This window comes from Sciurus vulgaris (genome assembly GCF_902686455.1).
Source record: "Sciurus vulgaris genome assembly, chromosome: 11".
Taxonomy (NCBI): domain Eukaryota; kingdom Metazoa; phylum Chordata; class Mammalia; order Rodentia; family Sciuridae; genus Sciurus; species Sciurus vulgaris.
This window is the reverse complement of record NC_136472.1, coordinates 39,454,043-39,467,446: the sequence shown is the minus strand read 5'-3', so window position 1 is coordinate 39,467,446 and position 13,404 is coordinate 39,454,043. Positions and strand designations below refer to the sequence as shown.

The 13,404-nt window shown below is 39.1% G+C and overlaps 1 protein-coding gene across 5 annotated transcripts in view; it reads left to right on the top strand.

Moving 5' to 3' along the window:
• The first annotated feature begins 29 nt into the window (after positions 1–29).
• TCP11L1 (t-complex 11 like 1) overlaps positions 30–13,404 on the top strand; it is a 32,720-nt gene continuing 19,345 nt past the window's right edge. Inside the window, exons 1-2 of one of the 5 annotated variants that reach the window (XM_079103087.1) lie at positions 30–204; positions 2,793–2,979. In XM_079103087.1, the coding sequence (XP_078959213.1) occupies positions 2,817–2,979 (163 nt within the window). In that variant the 5' untranslated portion in view covers positions 30–204; positions 2,793–2,816. Of the gene's footprint in view, positions 205–543; positions 878–2,792; positions 2,980–13,404 lie in introns of those variants that run through there. The other 4 variants (XM_079103083.1, XM_079103084.1, XM_079103085.1 and 1 more) reach the window with 4 other exon arrangements.

Below are 13,404 nucleotides of genomic sequence, written 5' to 3'. Positions count from 1 at the left end.
ACTCGGAGGTGCGGCTGCTCTGGCCGCTGCCCACCCGAGGCGGGCAGGGAGGACCGCTCGCGGCGCGGCTAGGGATGCGGCCTCGGAGGGGCAGAGGCTGAACCGCCCCTGCCGGCCGCGCATCGCTCCCGCCTCCTCCGCGGCGCCCGCCCCGCCTGATTCGCGGCGGGAGCGACAGGAGGGATAACGCCGACTCCGCGGCAGGTGAGGGAAGCGGGCGCGGAGGCTGGCGGGGCCCGCACTAGAGGCGCGAGGTCGAACCACAGGCATTTCTCCGCCTTCTCCCGTCGGGTCGGGGCCCGGTGATGGGTAGAGGCGAGGAGGAGGCAGGGGCTGCGGGCCGGTTGAGGCCCACCCTCGAGGCCGCCCGCCGGCGCGCCCCGCTCCGCTCCCGTCGCTGGCTCCCGGCCCTGCCACTCCCTTGACCCAAACAGCTGTTCACAACGGAATCCGGACGCGGCGAGAGAGCGGCGCTGAGCGCCGGAGGGAGCGACCCCCGGCGCCCGAGGAGAGCCCCTCTTTTACCGTTTCTGCCGGGGCGGGGGGCGCTGGGGTCCGGCCGAGGCCCGCGTGCAGCTCCGACAGATGCGGGTCTTGACGGCCGCCGGGAGGATCCTCCTACCCTCGGTTTCCTTTTTAGGCACCGTGGAGGCTGGTGATTGTTGAATGAATGAGCGCACTGAGAGCAATTGAATGGCTCCTGGCGGCACCCTGTAGCCCTTTAATGATAGTTACCATTTGTGGAAAGCTTGTGTGCCAGGCTACTGGGCACAATCCCCGTTTAATCTTACCCCCAGTCTAGGAGGTATGTAGCTCCATTTTCCAGAGGAGGAAACCCGAGTCACATTGCTAGTGGGAAGCCAGAATTGGACCCCAGGTACGTCTGAGACTAACACCCCGCCTTCCCAAATACAGTGACATCACAAAGATGACACAGGGATTCATTGCTATCAACAAACACCTGGCGGGTTATCTGTTTGGGTTTATATGTATGGAACATATGTGTGGAATATGGTGGTTCTGGCTCTTAAGTTCAAAATCTAGGTGAAGAGTTCATTCTTGGTTTTTAATAAAAACTTAGCACTTGTACCACATGGCCCCAACCCATCTTTCCTTATTTTCGTGTGCTGTGACTTCTGCCCTTTGAATGAAATGACCCTCTTTTATCTCTTCTGTCTCCAGATATTTTACAGCTGGGTGAAGTTCTTTAAACATCAGTTCAAATGTCATCTCTTCTGGGAAGGAATCAGTTTCTCCCTTTGCTTTTCATAACAGCAATTTTCATAATATCACTAAGGCTTGAGTTTCATTATGGTTCTCTGTAAGCAGTTCTGTCTCCTCTAGTCTATGTATTCCATACTTTTATTCCTATTTAAATAAGCATATTTTGAATCGAATTTAAGCAATGAATGCCTGATGTCTAACAACCAGCCCTGCGGGATTTCTGGGAACTGTGCAAATACTGTCCTGAGAAGAGATAGGACTTGGTGCATCTTAAAAGGTGGGTGGGGTTCGTTTACTGAGCATCAAAGGCCTAGGAATCTTGCTTTTCTTTTTCACTGCACAGAATGAATTACTTCATCTTTTCTGGGCTCCTTCTCATCATGTGAAGAGGATAAAATTAGAAATGTTTTTGTCCTGTCTCATACAATATTGTGGTAATACCATCCTTTGGAGCATTTCCAGACCCTTATAGGATGTAGGACAGTGAGGAAATGGGTGTTGAAAGGTGAAGTTGAATTGCAAAAGGGGAAATACATTTTTTTAAACATGCATATTAATATCACTGGGCCTAAAATTTTCAGTTCCAGTAACTTCATCCTGTTTAATGGAGGTCTCTGAAATTTCAGATAATTATAGCAAGTGATTGTTCTCTCTAATGGGCCGAAGAGAGTCTGCCAGACCTCCCTAAAGCGGTCTGCATTTCTTTTGATCTGTTGATTACCTTCCAGGTGAATAATACAATCTAATTAGCGTTTCAAAAAATGTTTTGTGATCTTTAAGTGCAATGTACAAATGTTAATTATTTTCAGAATTGTAAATACAGAAAACATTTTGTCTTTGTTAACCCTTAATTAGAAACACGGAAAGAATAGAGAAAGGGGTGGGGACTTAGATGCAATTACAGGAGGGCTTTATTAACTGGTCCAAACCAAAATGTCAAGTAATATTCCTGTTCTAATCAGCAACTAATAAAATGAAAACCCCACCCAACCACATACTTTAACGATTGTTTGCAACTTCTTCTTTACTCATGATCTCTTTTCTACTGACTGGTACACATTTCTCTTAAACACTTCATGAGAGTCTACTGTACCTTTGTAGTCCCCATGAATTTTTTTATCCATATTTTTATCCACATGATGGAATTAGGGAAACCAACTCAGTCCGGTGTTTTCACTCTCAAACCTGATGAGAAGCCTTGTTCCCAAGTAGTTTTCCTCTCTGCTTACAGGAGTAAGTAAAGAATTTAAGACCAAATTATTCCCTTTGATTAAAACAGAAGTAATCTTCTATTAGTTTAAGGCACTGCATTTTTGTGATGTGTGAGGTTACTCAGAACTTATTCTCTGAGATCCATAAATGTGATAAATTACAAGGGTCATTTAATAATCTTATAATTTTATATCTGTTTAATCTTGAAGTCGAATATTGTAGCTGGATAAGACCTTAGCAAGCCTGTGTATTTTACAGATCAGAAAACTGACCAAAAAGATTCATTATTTGCCTAGAGTCACACTGGTAGTAACAGAGTTAGAATACTTTTGACTCATTTTTTTTTTCTTTCCTAGGAAAGTGAATAAACTTAATTGAGAATGTCTGAAAACCTTGACAAGTCTCATATAAATGAAGCAGGAAAATCAAAATCAAATGAATCTGAGAAAGGCCTGGGAGGTGCTGTGGAATGTTCTGATGAAGCTTTACAGAAAAAAATAAAGTCGGACTCTTCTAACCCCCAAAGAGTACAAAGACCTCACTGTAAGCAAATTTGACTTCGGTTAGAAGAAGCAATATTATTATTGTTTTCAGATGGCGTTTTTATTAGGCCTCCTTGTGTGTGTGGCCCTGAGCAAAGTTCTAATATGATAACATTAACTACCACTTAAGAGCAACAGCATTTTCCCAGCAGTCAGCCTAGTTGTGGGTTTTCAGTTGCATGAGAAATTAAAATTCTAGAATAATTTCCTAAATATTTCTAGCTTTGGCTAGCTCAGTAGCATTCTGATTTCTCTGAAGTGCTCTGGGAAACAGAAGGGTGGAGTGTAAATTATAGCTTTCATTAAAAAAGTGTTTGAAAAGTCTGAGGCTGATTCCTGCCAGGACTGTACTTGTGCAGGTTTTTAAAAAAATGTGAGTGAGTTCACCACACCCTAAATTCACTGCCTGGGGGTTTAGTTCCCATGAGGTCGAGGGGACTCAGTCTGCTGAGTGAGGGTGAAGTCATTTCAGATCCCTGGCAGGGAGCAAACCTTATACATGAAAGGTGGCAATGTATTGCCAGCAGTTGCCCCAATTCATGTCTTTTATTAAGAATACCTAAGCTTTAGAATCAAGTCCAAAAATGAAAGTTTTAAGAGGGAGTGGTCATAGTCTAAGAATGTCAGAGTTGATGTTATCTCTCTAAAGTGTAAATGATCAGTAATTCTGCATATTTGGAAGAAGTGCAAACGTTTTGAGGTTTCAAGATGTGTTTCTTCTAAAATGATCAAACCCCTTCCCAGGTAATTTATTATTTAACTTTGTATTCTTGTAGCAAACATTATGGACCCCATTTTAAAATTATTTTATTTATTTATTTATTTATTTATTTTTGATATTAGGGATTGAACCCAGGGATGTTCTACCAAACTATATCCCTAGACCTTATTTATTTATTGATTGATATCTGGGATTGAACCCAGGGGTGCTTTACCACTGAGCTACATCTCTAGCCCTTTTTATTTTTTGAGAGACAGGGTTTTGCCAGGCAAACTTTTTGAACTTGCAGTCCTTTTGGCTCAACCTTCTTTTTTGTTTTGGTATTGGGGTTTGAACCTAGGGGCACTTAACCATTGAGCCACATCCCCAGAACCTTCCCGCCTCCCTGCCCCCTCCGCCTTTTTTTTTTTTTTGTGAGACACATCTTGCTAAACTGCTGAGGCTAACCTTGAATTTGATCCTCCTGCCTCAGCCTCCCAAACCTCTGGAAATACAAAGGTGTGCCTCTGAGCCTGGTGTGCTTCAGCTTTCTGAGTCTCTGGGATTAATTGTCACATAGATTTTGATAAACTACTAGGCCAAATTGTGTCTAGGGAAACATTCTACCAGTAGCATAATTGATGGTGCATGTGATAGGCCTTGTCTCCAACATTGTAGTCAGAAAAATTTCTTTTTCCTATCTTTTAAGTGAGGGAAATGCACCTGTTTCTTAGGGTGGCTATAAAGATTAAATGAATTCATATAAAGCATTTAAAATGGTGCTTGGTTCATAATAAATGCTCAGTGAACATTAGTGATTATTGCTATTGCTGCTGCAAATACTATGTCATGATGCCAGGATTGATTGTTGTAATGCGGAAGTACTACAGTTTGGATCTGAAATGTCCTTCATGTGTTAAAGCCATGGTTCCCAATCTGTGGCACTATTGGGAGATGGTGGAAACTTTTAGAGGTGGGCCCTAATGGGAGAAAGTTAGGTCACTGGGTATGTGTTGATGAAGTGGGTATTGGGATCCTAGTTCCTTCTTCTTCCTCCCTTTTTCTTCCTGACCATAAAGTGAACACCTTTGTACCATGTGTTCCCCTTCATGATGTACTGCCTCACCAAAGACCCAAAGGCCTGGATCTGCTTGATCTTGAACTGGAACTTCTAAAACTGTGAGCCAAATTAAGCCTTTTCTCTTATGAAGTTGATTTACCTAGGTATTTGTTACAGTAAGGGAAAACTGACTAACAAAGGATGTATATGGCCAATGTGATGGTTTTATTACCTGTAGTTTCTGATAAAGGAGAACTTTTGGTTTATATCTTCAGTGATTCTTTGATTAATGACCTTGCCTTTTGCATTTTGTCAGTCTCATGGCCTGATTCCAAATTAATGTCAATCCCAAATTAAGCCATGTTATTTGAAATCATGTGTAGTTATGTCCCTAAGGCAAGAGTACTTATCCTAGGACCTATGTTCAAGTTTTCGAGGATCCAGGAACATCCAGAAATGTACATTAAAATTCACGTACATGAGCACTTTTCTAGGAAAAAGTTCATGGAAACTTTCATTAAATTTTTATACAGCTGGGTGTGCTGGCATATGCCTGTAATCCCAGCTATTTGCGAGGCTGAGGCAGAAGGGTCACAAGTTTGAGGCCAGCCTCAGTACCTTAGCAGGAACCTAAGCAACTTATCAAGACCCTGTCTTAAAAATAAAAAAAAATTAAAGACTGGGAATGTAGCTCAGTGGTAAAGCTTCCCTGGGTTCAACCCTGAGTACGAAAAAAAGTTCTCATAAAAGTCTGCTGTGGTTGCATATGGTTTGTCCCACAGGAGTTCATATTCTGAAGGCTTGGTCCCCATGTACTGATCTTGAGGTAGTGAAATCTTCATAAGACATGGAGCCTAGTGGGAAGTGGCTAGCTAGGTCATTGGGGGTGCTGCCCTTGGAAAAGATTAATGTAGTTCTTAAGGGATCCTGGTTAGTTCCTGAGAGAATGGATTGATATAAAACAGCAAGCCTGACCCCTGAGTCCTATGCTGACTTCCTGTCTCACCATGTAATCCCCTTCCGCATACACTCCTGCCATTGTGATGCCATCGCTATGAGACCCTTACCAGGGCAGAACAGATGCCATGCTCTTGGATACAGACACTGTGAACTAAAGAGGCTGCTTTTCTTTATAAAGTATCCAACCTTACATATAGCAGTGGCAAAGGGACTAATACAGAGGTGCATACTAAAAGGTTCTAAGTCAGTGTTCTCAGATGTTCCTTTTGTCTTCTGGGTTTTTACTCCTTGTAGTAATAGATTTTACTTCTCATTATAGGGTAATGAGCCCAAAAGGCAAGGCTGAGGTCCATGATTTGTGGACCAGATAAGGAGGCATCATTGTCCACATAAAGTACAAAATACTAAATTATTCAGATATTTCCCCCAAAATGTAAATGTAGCTGCTGGATTTATAGTATCACTAAAAATCACATGTGGGTTTTTGCAAATTAAAACAATTCACAAAAGTACCTGTGTTTTCACAAATTATAGCATAGAAATATTTTAAGGGTAGAATCGCTATTGGTAACTGATAAGCGAATACTGAAAAAGGAAAAATGGCCAGCTTGTAAGAATAGTTCAGCACTAATCTGAGATGATGATTTGAGTCGAAAAGATGGTTTGTGTTTTACACATAAAGATCCTAGGTATGGTGGTACATGCCTGTAATCCCAGAATTTTGGGAGGCAGGATTGCAGGTTCAAAGCCAGCCTTAGCAATTTAGCAAGATCCTCAATGACTTAGTGAGACTCTGTCTCAAAATAAAAATAAATTAATTAAAAGGACTGAGGATATAGCTCATTGGTAAAGTGCCCCTGGGTTCAGAACCCAGTATATATATATTTAAAAACACATGGTGGTACAAATAATTAAAAGAAATTACAATTGAAAGATCCTTAGAGTAAGGAGCAGTCAAGTCTAACAATGTTTTTTCTAAGACCCTCCACCTCTATATACTTTACTTCTCTGCTCACTAAGCACCTTCTGCTCTAGCAATTAATTACATAATGGCCAGTAAGTGATGCCATATTTATTCTGATGACAAACATCAATTATTATTCCTGTTAATAATTCCCATTTAGTAGTTGGCTCATTTTATTCATGGGTTCCATATCCATGTATGAATTGAAAATACTGGAAAAAAATTGTGGTCTTACTGAACATATACAGGCTTTTATTTCTTACTCCCTAAACAATACAACAGCTATCTGCATAACATTACATCATCTAGAATTAATTTAAAGTATATGGGAGAATATAAGATATTTAAACATCTGCAGATTTAGAATCTGAGAGGGTCCTAAAGTCAATCCCCCACAGACTCTCGAGGGATGAGAATAATTTTGCTTATTAAACCAGTTAGTCTAATTTATTAAATTAAATCAGTTTATTAATTATGATTTTAACTGTTAGACTTAATTTACTAATTAGAGTGAAGTTAAATTAATGGTTTAAATTAGTAGGTCCCAACCATCATTAGATGAATGAGTTTATGACACTGAGTTTATGCCTTTTTTTTTTTTTAATACTCCATAAAAATTGGATTGGTCACATTTTTTCCTATATTTTTTATTGGTGCATTATCATTATACATAATGGTGGGATTTGTTTTTAAATATTCATATGAGTTTTTTACCTTTTTTAAACTCATGACTAGACTTTGAATTTTGGTGTTTTTATATAAAAGACCAAGTATTTATTGAGTGTATACTTTGTATCAGGGATCCAGCAGTGAACAAGGCAGTAAACAGGTGGTCTCTGGCTTGGTGGAACCTTCAGTCTTGTGAGGAAGACAAATCAACCATTTCTATCCAGTATAATAAGTGCTACGGATAACCTTTGCCCTTGCTTTTTCGTACTGTTTGGGTAGGATTCACCATCTGCCCTCCACATGTGTCTATCCATTTATGTGATTAGAAACATCTAAAGTGTATAGACTTTTCAGATTCCAGGACACCTTAGTAAAGAAAGGTAGAGAGTACAACCATTCTAAATCAGAACTTCCTTTTATTTTGGAGTTCATCTGCTAGCCTCCAAGAGGGCATGATTAACTTAAAATATGTTTTTACATTTCTCTGACAAGGCATCAGTGTTCAAAGGATATAACAGAATTTAACGACAGCTTTAGCTTTATACTACATAATAAAATAAACACCATGGTAAGATACATATAACCTGACCATTTTACATGTCTCTTATTATAACTCATATCCTCTCCATAAGGGGACGTGAAACTGTGTCTCCATCACATTGCATCTTTATAAATTTTTCTTTATGAAATTGGTAAATTTGAGAACTCTCAAAAAATAACACAACCAATTAGAACAAATTTAAAAAAGCCCACAAAATTCCTAGATTCCTGTCATTTGTATGCAGTGAATTATTCCTCTAGATATATGTCTGTAGCATATCCTGATCATGTCTTAGAATTGTAGCTTTTCTCTTTTTTTTGATCAGATACCTTCCATTAATAAGTCTGATTTTTAAGTAGTCTCTAAGTTGGACAGCTCCTGAAGACCGGCTTTCTGTTTGTGTGATGTTTGCTTCTTGGTGCCAGCTGTTTTATCCCCAGTGTGCCTAAACACTGAGAATATACCTGCCTAGAATTTGGAGGATTCTCATCTTCATAGACTACCCTTTAGTCCGACTCTCCTCTTTTTGCATATGGAGAAACCATGACCCTAGAAAATTTAAGTGACCTTGTTAAGGTCATACTCAGCACAGTTTGGAGGAAGCCAGGTTTCTTCCTGATTCACTCTGTCACTGTGGTTTTTTTTTTTTTTTTTTCCCCCTAATGTATTCTTTTAGTTACAGATGGACATCATACCTTTATTTATGTGGTGCTGAGGATTGAACTCAGTGCCTCACACATGCTAGGCAAGTGCTCTACCACTGAGCCAGCCCCACTGGTTTTTTTTTTTTTTTTTTTTTTTTTTTTTTTTTTTTAGTTGTTGATGGACCTTTATTGTATTTAGTCATTCATATGCAGTGCTGAGAATCACACCCAGTGCCTCACATGGTAGGCAAGCACTGCACTGCTGAACTACGGCACCAGCCCCCTCCAGTGTTTTGTGACTAGGTAGTCCACCAACAGTGTTCCTTATTACCCAGATGCCTGAACTTGTTGAAAAACAGCAAGTTTTCATAAATTTTATATAAGACTTTATTTTTGCACAATCAAGGTGAAAAAGAACTTTGAGACCCTGATGTAAATTTCTGAATTTCTCTTTAAGAAACAAGAACTTGATGGAGTTTGCTGGGTACAATAGTGCATGCTATTGTACTACAAACCTAGCTACTCAGGAGGCTGATGTAGGAGGATTGTAAGTTCAAGGCCAGCCTGGACAACTTAGCAAGACCCTGTCTCAAAATAAAAATTAAAAGAAAGGGACTTTGGGGTGAGAGAAGGGGAGGGAAAAGGGAAATACTGGGGAATTATATTGGCCAAATTATATTGATATATTGTGTGCATGTATGAATGTATAACAATGAATCTCACCGTTAGGTACAACTATTTTTTTTTCCATCCTGGGAATTGAACACAGGGGTACTTAACCACTGACCTACATCCCCAGATTTATTTTTTTATTTTTAGAAAGGGTCTTGCTAAGTTGCTAAGGCTGGCCTCAAACTCTAATCCCAGTGGCTTGGGAGGCTGAGGCAGGAGGATCAAGGGTTGAAAACCAGCCTCAGCAAAAGTGAAGTGCTAAGCAACTCAGTGAGACTCTGTCTCTAAATAAAATACAAAGTAGGGCTGGGGATGTGACTTAGTAGTCGAGTGCCCCTGAGTTTAATTCCTGGTACCAAAAAATAAATAAATAGATAAATGTGGTAAAAAATCAAAGGGGCAGGGGATGTAGCTTAGTGATAAAGTGTCCCTGGGTTCAGTCCCCAGTGTCAGTGGAGTGGAGGTGGGGGAAGCAAGAACTCAGTGGAGTTTAATAACTCTTAAAGCTTGATATTGATATTCCCACAGCACAAGTTCCCTTTGTTGATAATTGGTAACAGAAAATACAAGCTTGAAGCAATTTATTAGTAATCTGTGAGTAATCTCAACTATGTATTTCAAATATGTAATCTGAGATAAAATGTCTACATATATATTTATATATTTGATATTCAATGTCTCAGATCCCTATTTTAGTGCCTTTGAATTTTGAAACTAGCCTTATGAAGGTATAATTTGTATAATAACGTGCACCAATTTCAAGTCCATATGACTTGTGACTACCACAATCATGAGCTGCTAGCACATTTCCATCACTTAAAACAACTCTCTAATGCCCTTGGCAGCAAGTCTCTTTCCTTTACCTCCTGTGCTTGACAACCACTGATTTGCTTTCTGTCACTGTCATCTTGCCCTTTGTATGATATCATATAAATGGGATCATTGTGAATACAGTCTTTTATGTCTGACTTTTTTCACTAAGGATAATGGTTTTGTAATTCATCTGTGTTTTTGCACATATCAACAATTCCCTTTTTTTTTTTTTTTTTTGGTGCTGAGGATTGAACCCAGGGTGCTTAACCCCTGAGCCACATCCCCAGCCCCTTTTTATATTTTATTTAGAGACAGTCTCAAAGAGTTTCTAAGTGCCTTCCGAAGTTGCTGAGGCTGGCTTTGAACTCTGAGCCTCCTGCCTCAGCCTTCCGAGCTGCTGGGTTTACAGGCATGCTCCACGGCACCCGGCAACAATTCCTTTTTATTGCTGAGTAGTATTCCATGGTATGGTTACACACAATTTGTTTATCCATTCTACAATTGATAGTCATTTGGATTAGCTCCAGGTTTTGACTGTTAAAATAAAACTCCCATTAACATTTGAGTAGAAGTCTGCCATTTGTGTTCTGTTTTCTTGTGCAAATACCTGGGAGTGGAGTTTCTGGGTCATGTGGTAAGTGTATGTTTTACTTCATGAGAAAACACCAGATGGATTACCACAGTGACTATATCATTTCACATTTCCCCACCCATGTATGATTATTCCAAATATTTTAACTCTATGCCAATACTTGGTATTTTTTCTAATTCTGGCCATTCTAATATGGTATATCACCATAAATTTAATTTGCATTTCCCTAATATTCATGATGCTAGGCATCTTTTCATGTGCTGACCTACCATTTGTGTATCATCTTTGGAGAAATGTTTGAATCCTTTGCCCATGATTTATTGGTTGTTCATCTTTTATTAAGTTGTTAGTTCTTTTTTTTTTTTTCGTGTAAGGGATTGAAGCCAGGGGTGCTTAACCACTGAGCCACATCTCCAGACCTTTTTTATATTTTATTTAGAGACAGGGTCTTGCTGAGTTGCTGAGGGCCTCACTAAGTTGCTGATACTGGCTTTGAACTCTCAGTCCTCCTGCCTCAGCTTCCCAAGGTGCTGGGGAAGTGGCACACCACTGTGCCTGGCTAAGTTGTTAGTTCTTTATATGATATTCTGCATACAAATCCTTTGTCAAGAATATGTTTTACAAATATTTTCTCCTCTTCTGTGGCATGCCTTTTTCTTTTCTTGTTTTTTTTTTTTTCATTAAGAGTTTTTCAGAGTACAACTTTTAAGTTTTGATAGTCTAGTTTATCATTTTTTTTCTTTTATAGTTTGAGCTTTTTGTATCCTAAGAAATCTGACTAATCAGAGATCACAAAGATTTTCATCTGTACTCCCTTTTAGACATCTTATTGTTTTACCTCTTAACAATCCATTTTTAGTTTATGTTTATCCTGGAGGAAAGATTTCTTTTTGGTACTGAGACTTGAACCCAGAGGTGCTTTACCACTGAGCTACACCCTAGCCCTTTATTTTTTATTTGGACATGGTCTCTCCAAGGTTCTTAGGGCCTTGCTGAGTTGCTGAGACTGGCCTTGAACTTGTGATGCTTCTGCCTCAGCCTCCCTGGTCACTGGGATTATAAGAATGTGCCACTATGCCTGGCTGTCATGGAGGAAAGAATTAACGGACATTGTTTTGCATATTAGATATCTAATTGTTCTAGAAATATAACAATATAAATAATTTTAAAATATTTACATTAAAAATATTTAATTTTAAAAACTATCCTTGCCTTATTGACTACATATATATATATATTTATTTATGAGTATTTGTGTACGTACAAATCTGTATGTATGTGTGTATGCCTATATATCAGTCTTTCTGGATTCTCTGCCTTGTTCAATTCACCTGTATATCTGTGTGCCAAAAACACACTGTCTTGATGGTGATTGTAGTTTTATAGTAAGCCTTGAAATTAGTGTAAGTCCTACAATTTTATTCCTTTTTTTCAAAGTAGTTTTGATTTTTCTAGGTCTTCTGCATTTTCAGACAAATTTTAGAACTATTTTGGCAATTTCAACAAAAGAGCCTGCTGGGATTTTGACTAGGATGTGTTTAATCAATAGACTGATTTGGGACAAATTGACATATTAATAATATTGTGACTTGAAAAGAGATATCTGGGCTTTGATTTTGGATATGTATTTTATTTTACTAATACCCATGAAGGCGATTTAAATTGTTTGTTTTGTATTCTTATTAATATTCTCTGGAAATGCTGAGGAGGAATTTTGAATATTTTCCCAACTTCCCTTTATGTGAATAAATAAAGATTTTTAGCAGACATAGTATGACTAACTTTCAGATTCAGTTCCTTTATGGGGGGGGAGGGGAAGGGCAGAAGAAAAGAGTAAAAGAAGGAAAATAACTTTTTGCTAACCTAAGAACTTTATATTTCTTAAAAACTGGGCAGACCACTAACATTGCTTATCTGATTTTAAACCCAGATCTTATTACCATCCCATAGAAGTAATGTCATCTTCTAGGCCAGTACTTCTCAAACTGGTTTCTGGGACCATCAGCAGCAACCTGAGACTTGTTGGAAATGCAGGTTGACTAACTCTGTCCCAGACCACTAAATCAGAAACCCTGAGAGTGGGTACAGGAGTCTTTTTTCATAAGCCCGCCCTTTGATTCTGCATAAGTTAAAGTTTGAGAACTGCTGTCACAGGCTTTTTCGGGGTAAGAATGACCCTTTGTTCCTTGGTGCAGAATAGTTGGGGAGACTGGAGAACTAACTTTCTTGAAGATAAATCCAAAGCTTTATCAAGACAGAAGTCTGGAGAATCATGATGAGCAGCAGTTGATATAGAAGTGAAATCTATAGGATTTGGATAATAAGGGCAGTGGGAAAGGGAGAAATCAAGATGACTCAAAGTTTTGTTTTGTTTTGTTCTGTTTTGTTTTTGAGTTCCAGTGGGCTTTTATTGAGATAAATTAACAAAAATCAAGATTTTACCAACTACCTTTTCTGAACCTTGTAAATTCATTTGAGACTCTGGTCTATACACGTGTACATACAACACAACACATCCCATCAAAAACAGAGTCCCACTGGAAGACTCAAAGTTTTTGATTCAGCGGGTCTGAATTCTACAAAATTCTTGTATCATACACGTTCTGGTCTATTCCTTGGTAAGCTTCAAAGCTCTCAGATTCTCTCTTACTATCCCGTATTGGGTAGTGGTTTTAACGTTGTTTAAACAGTACCAGGCACCTTTTAATTTGTGAAGATACATTCATGGCACATTGTTAGCAATAGTGCAAAAAGTAAACTGCTGTTGGAAGCAAGAGATTTTAAGGGCTAGGGCGTAGCTCAGTAGTGGAG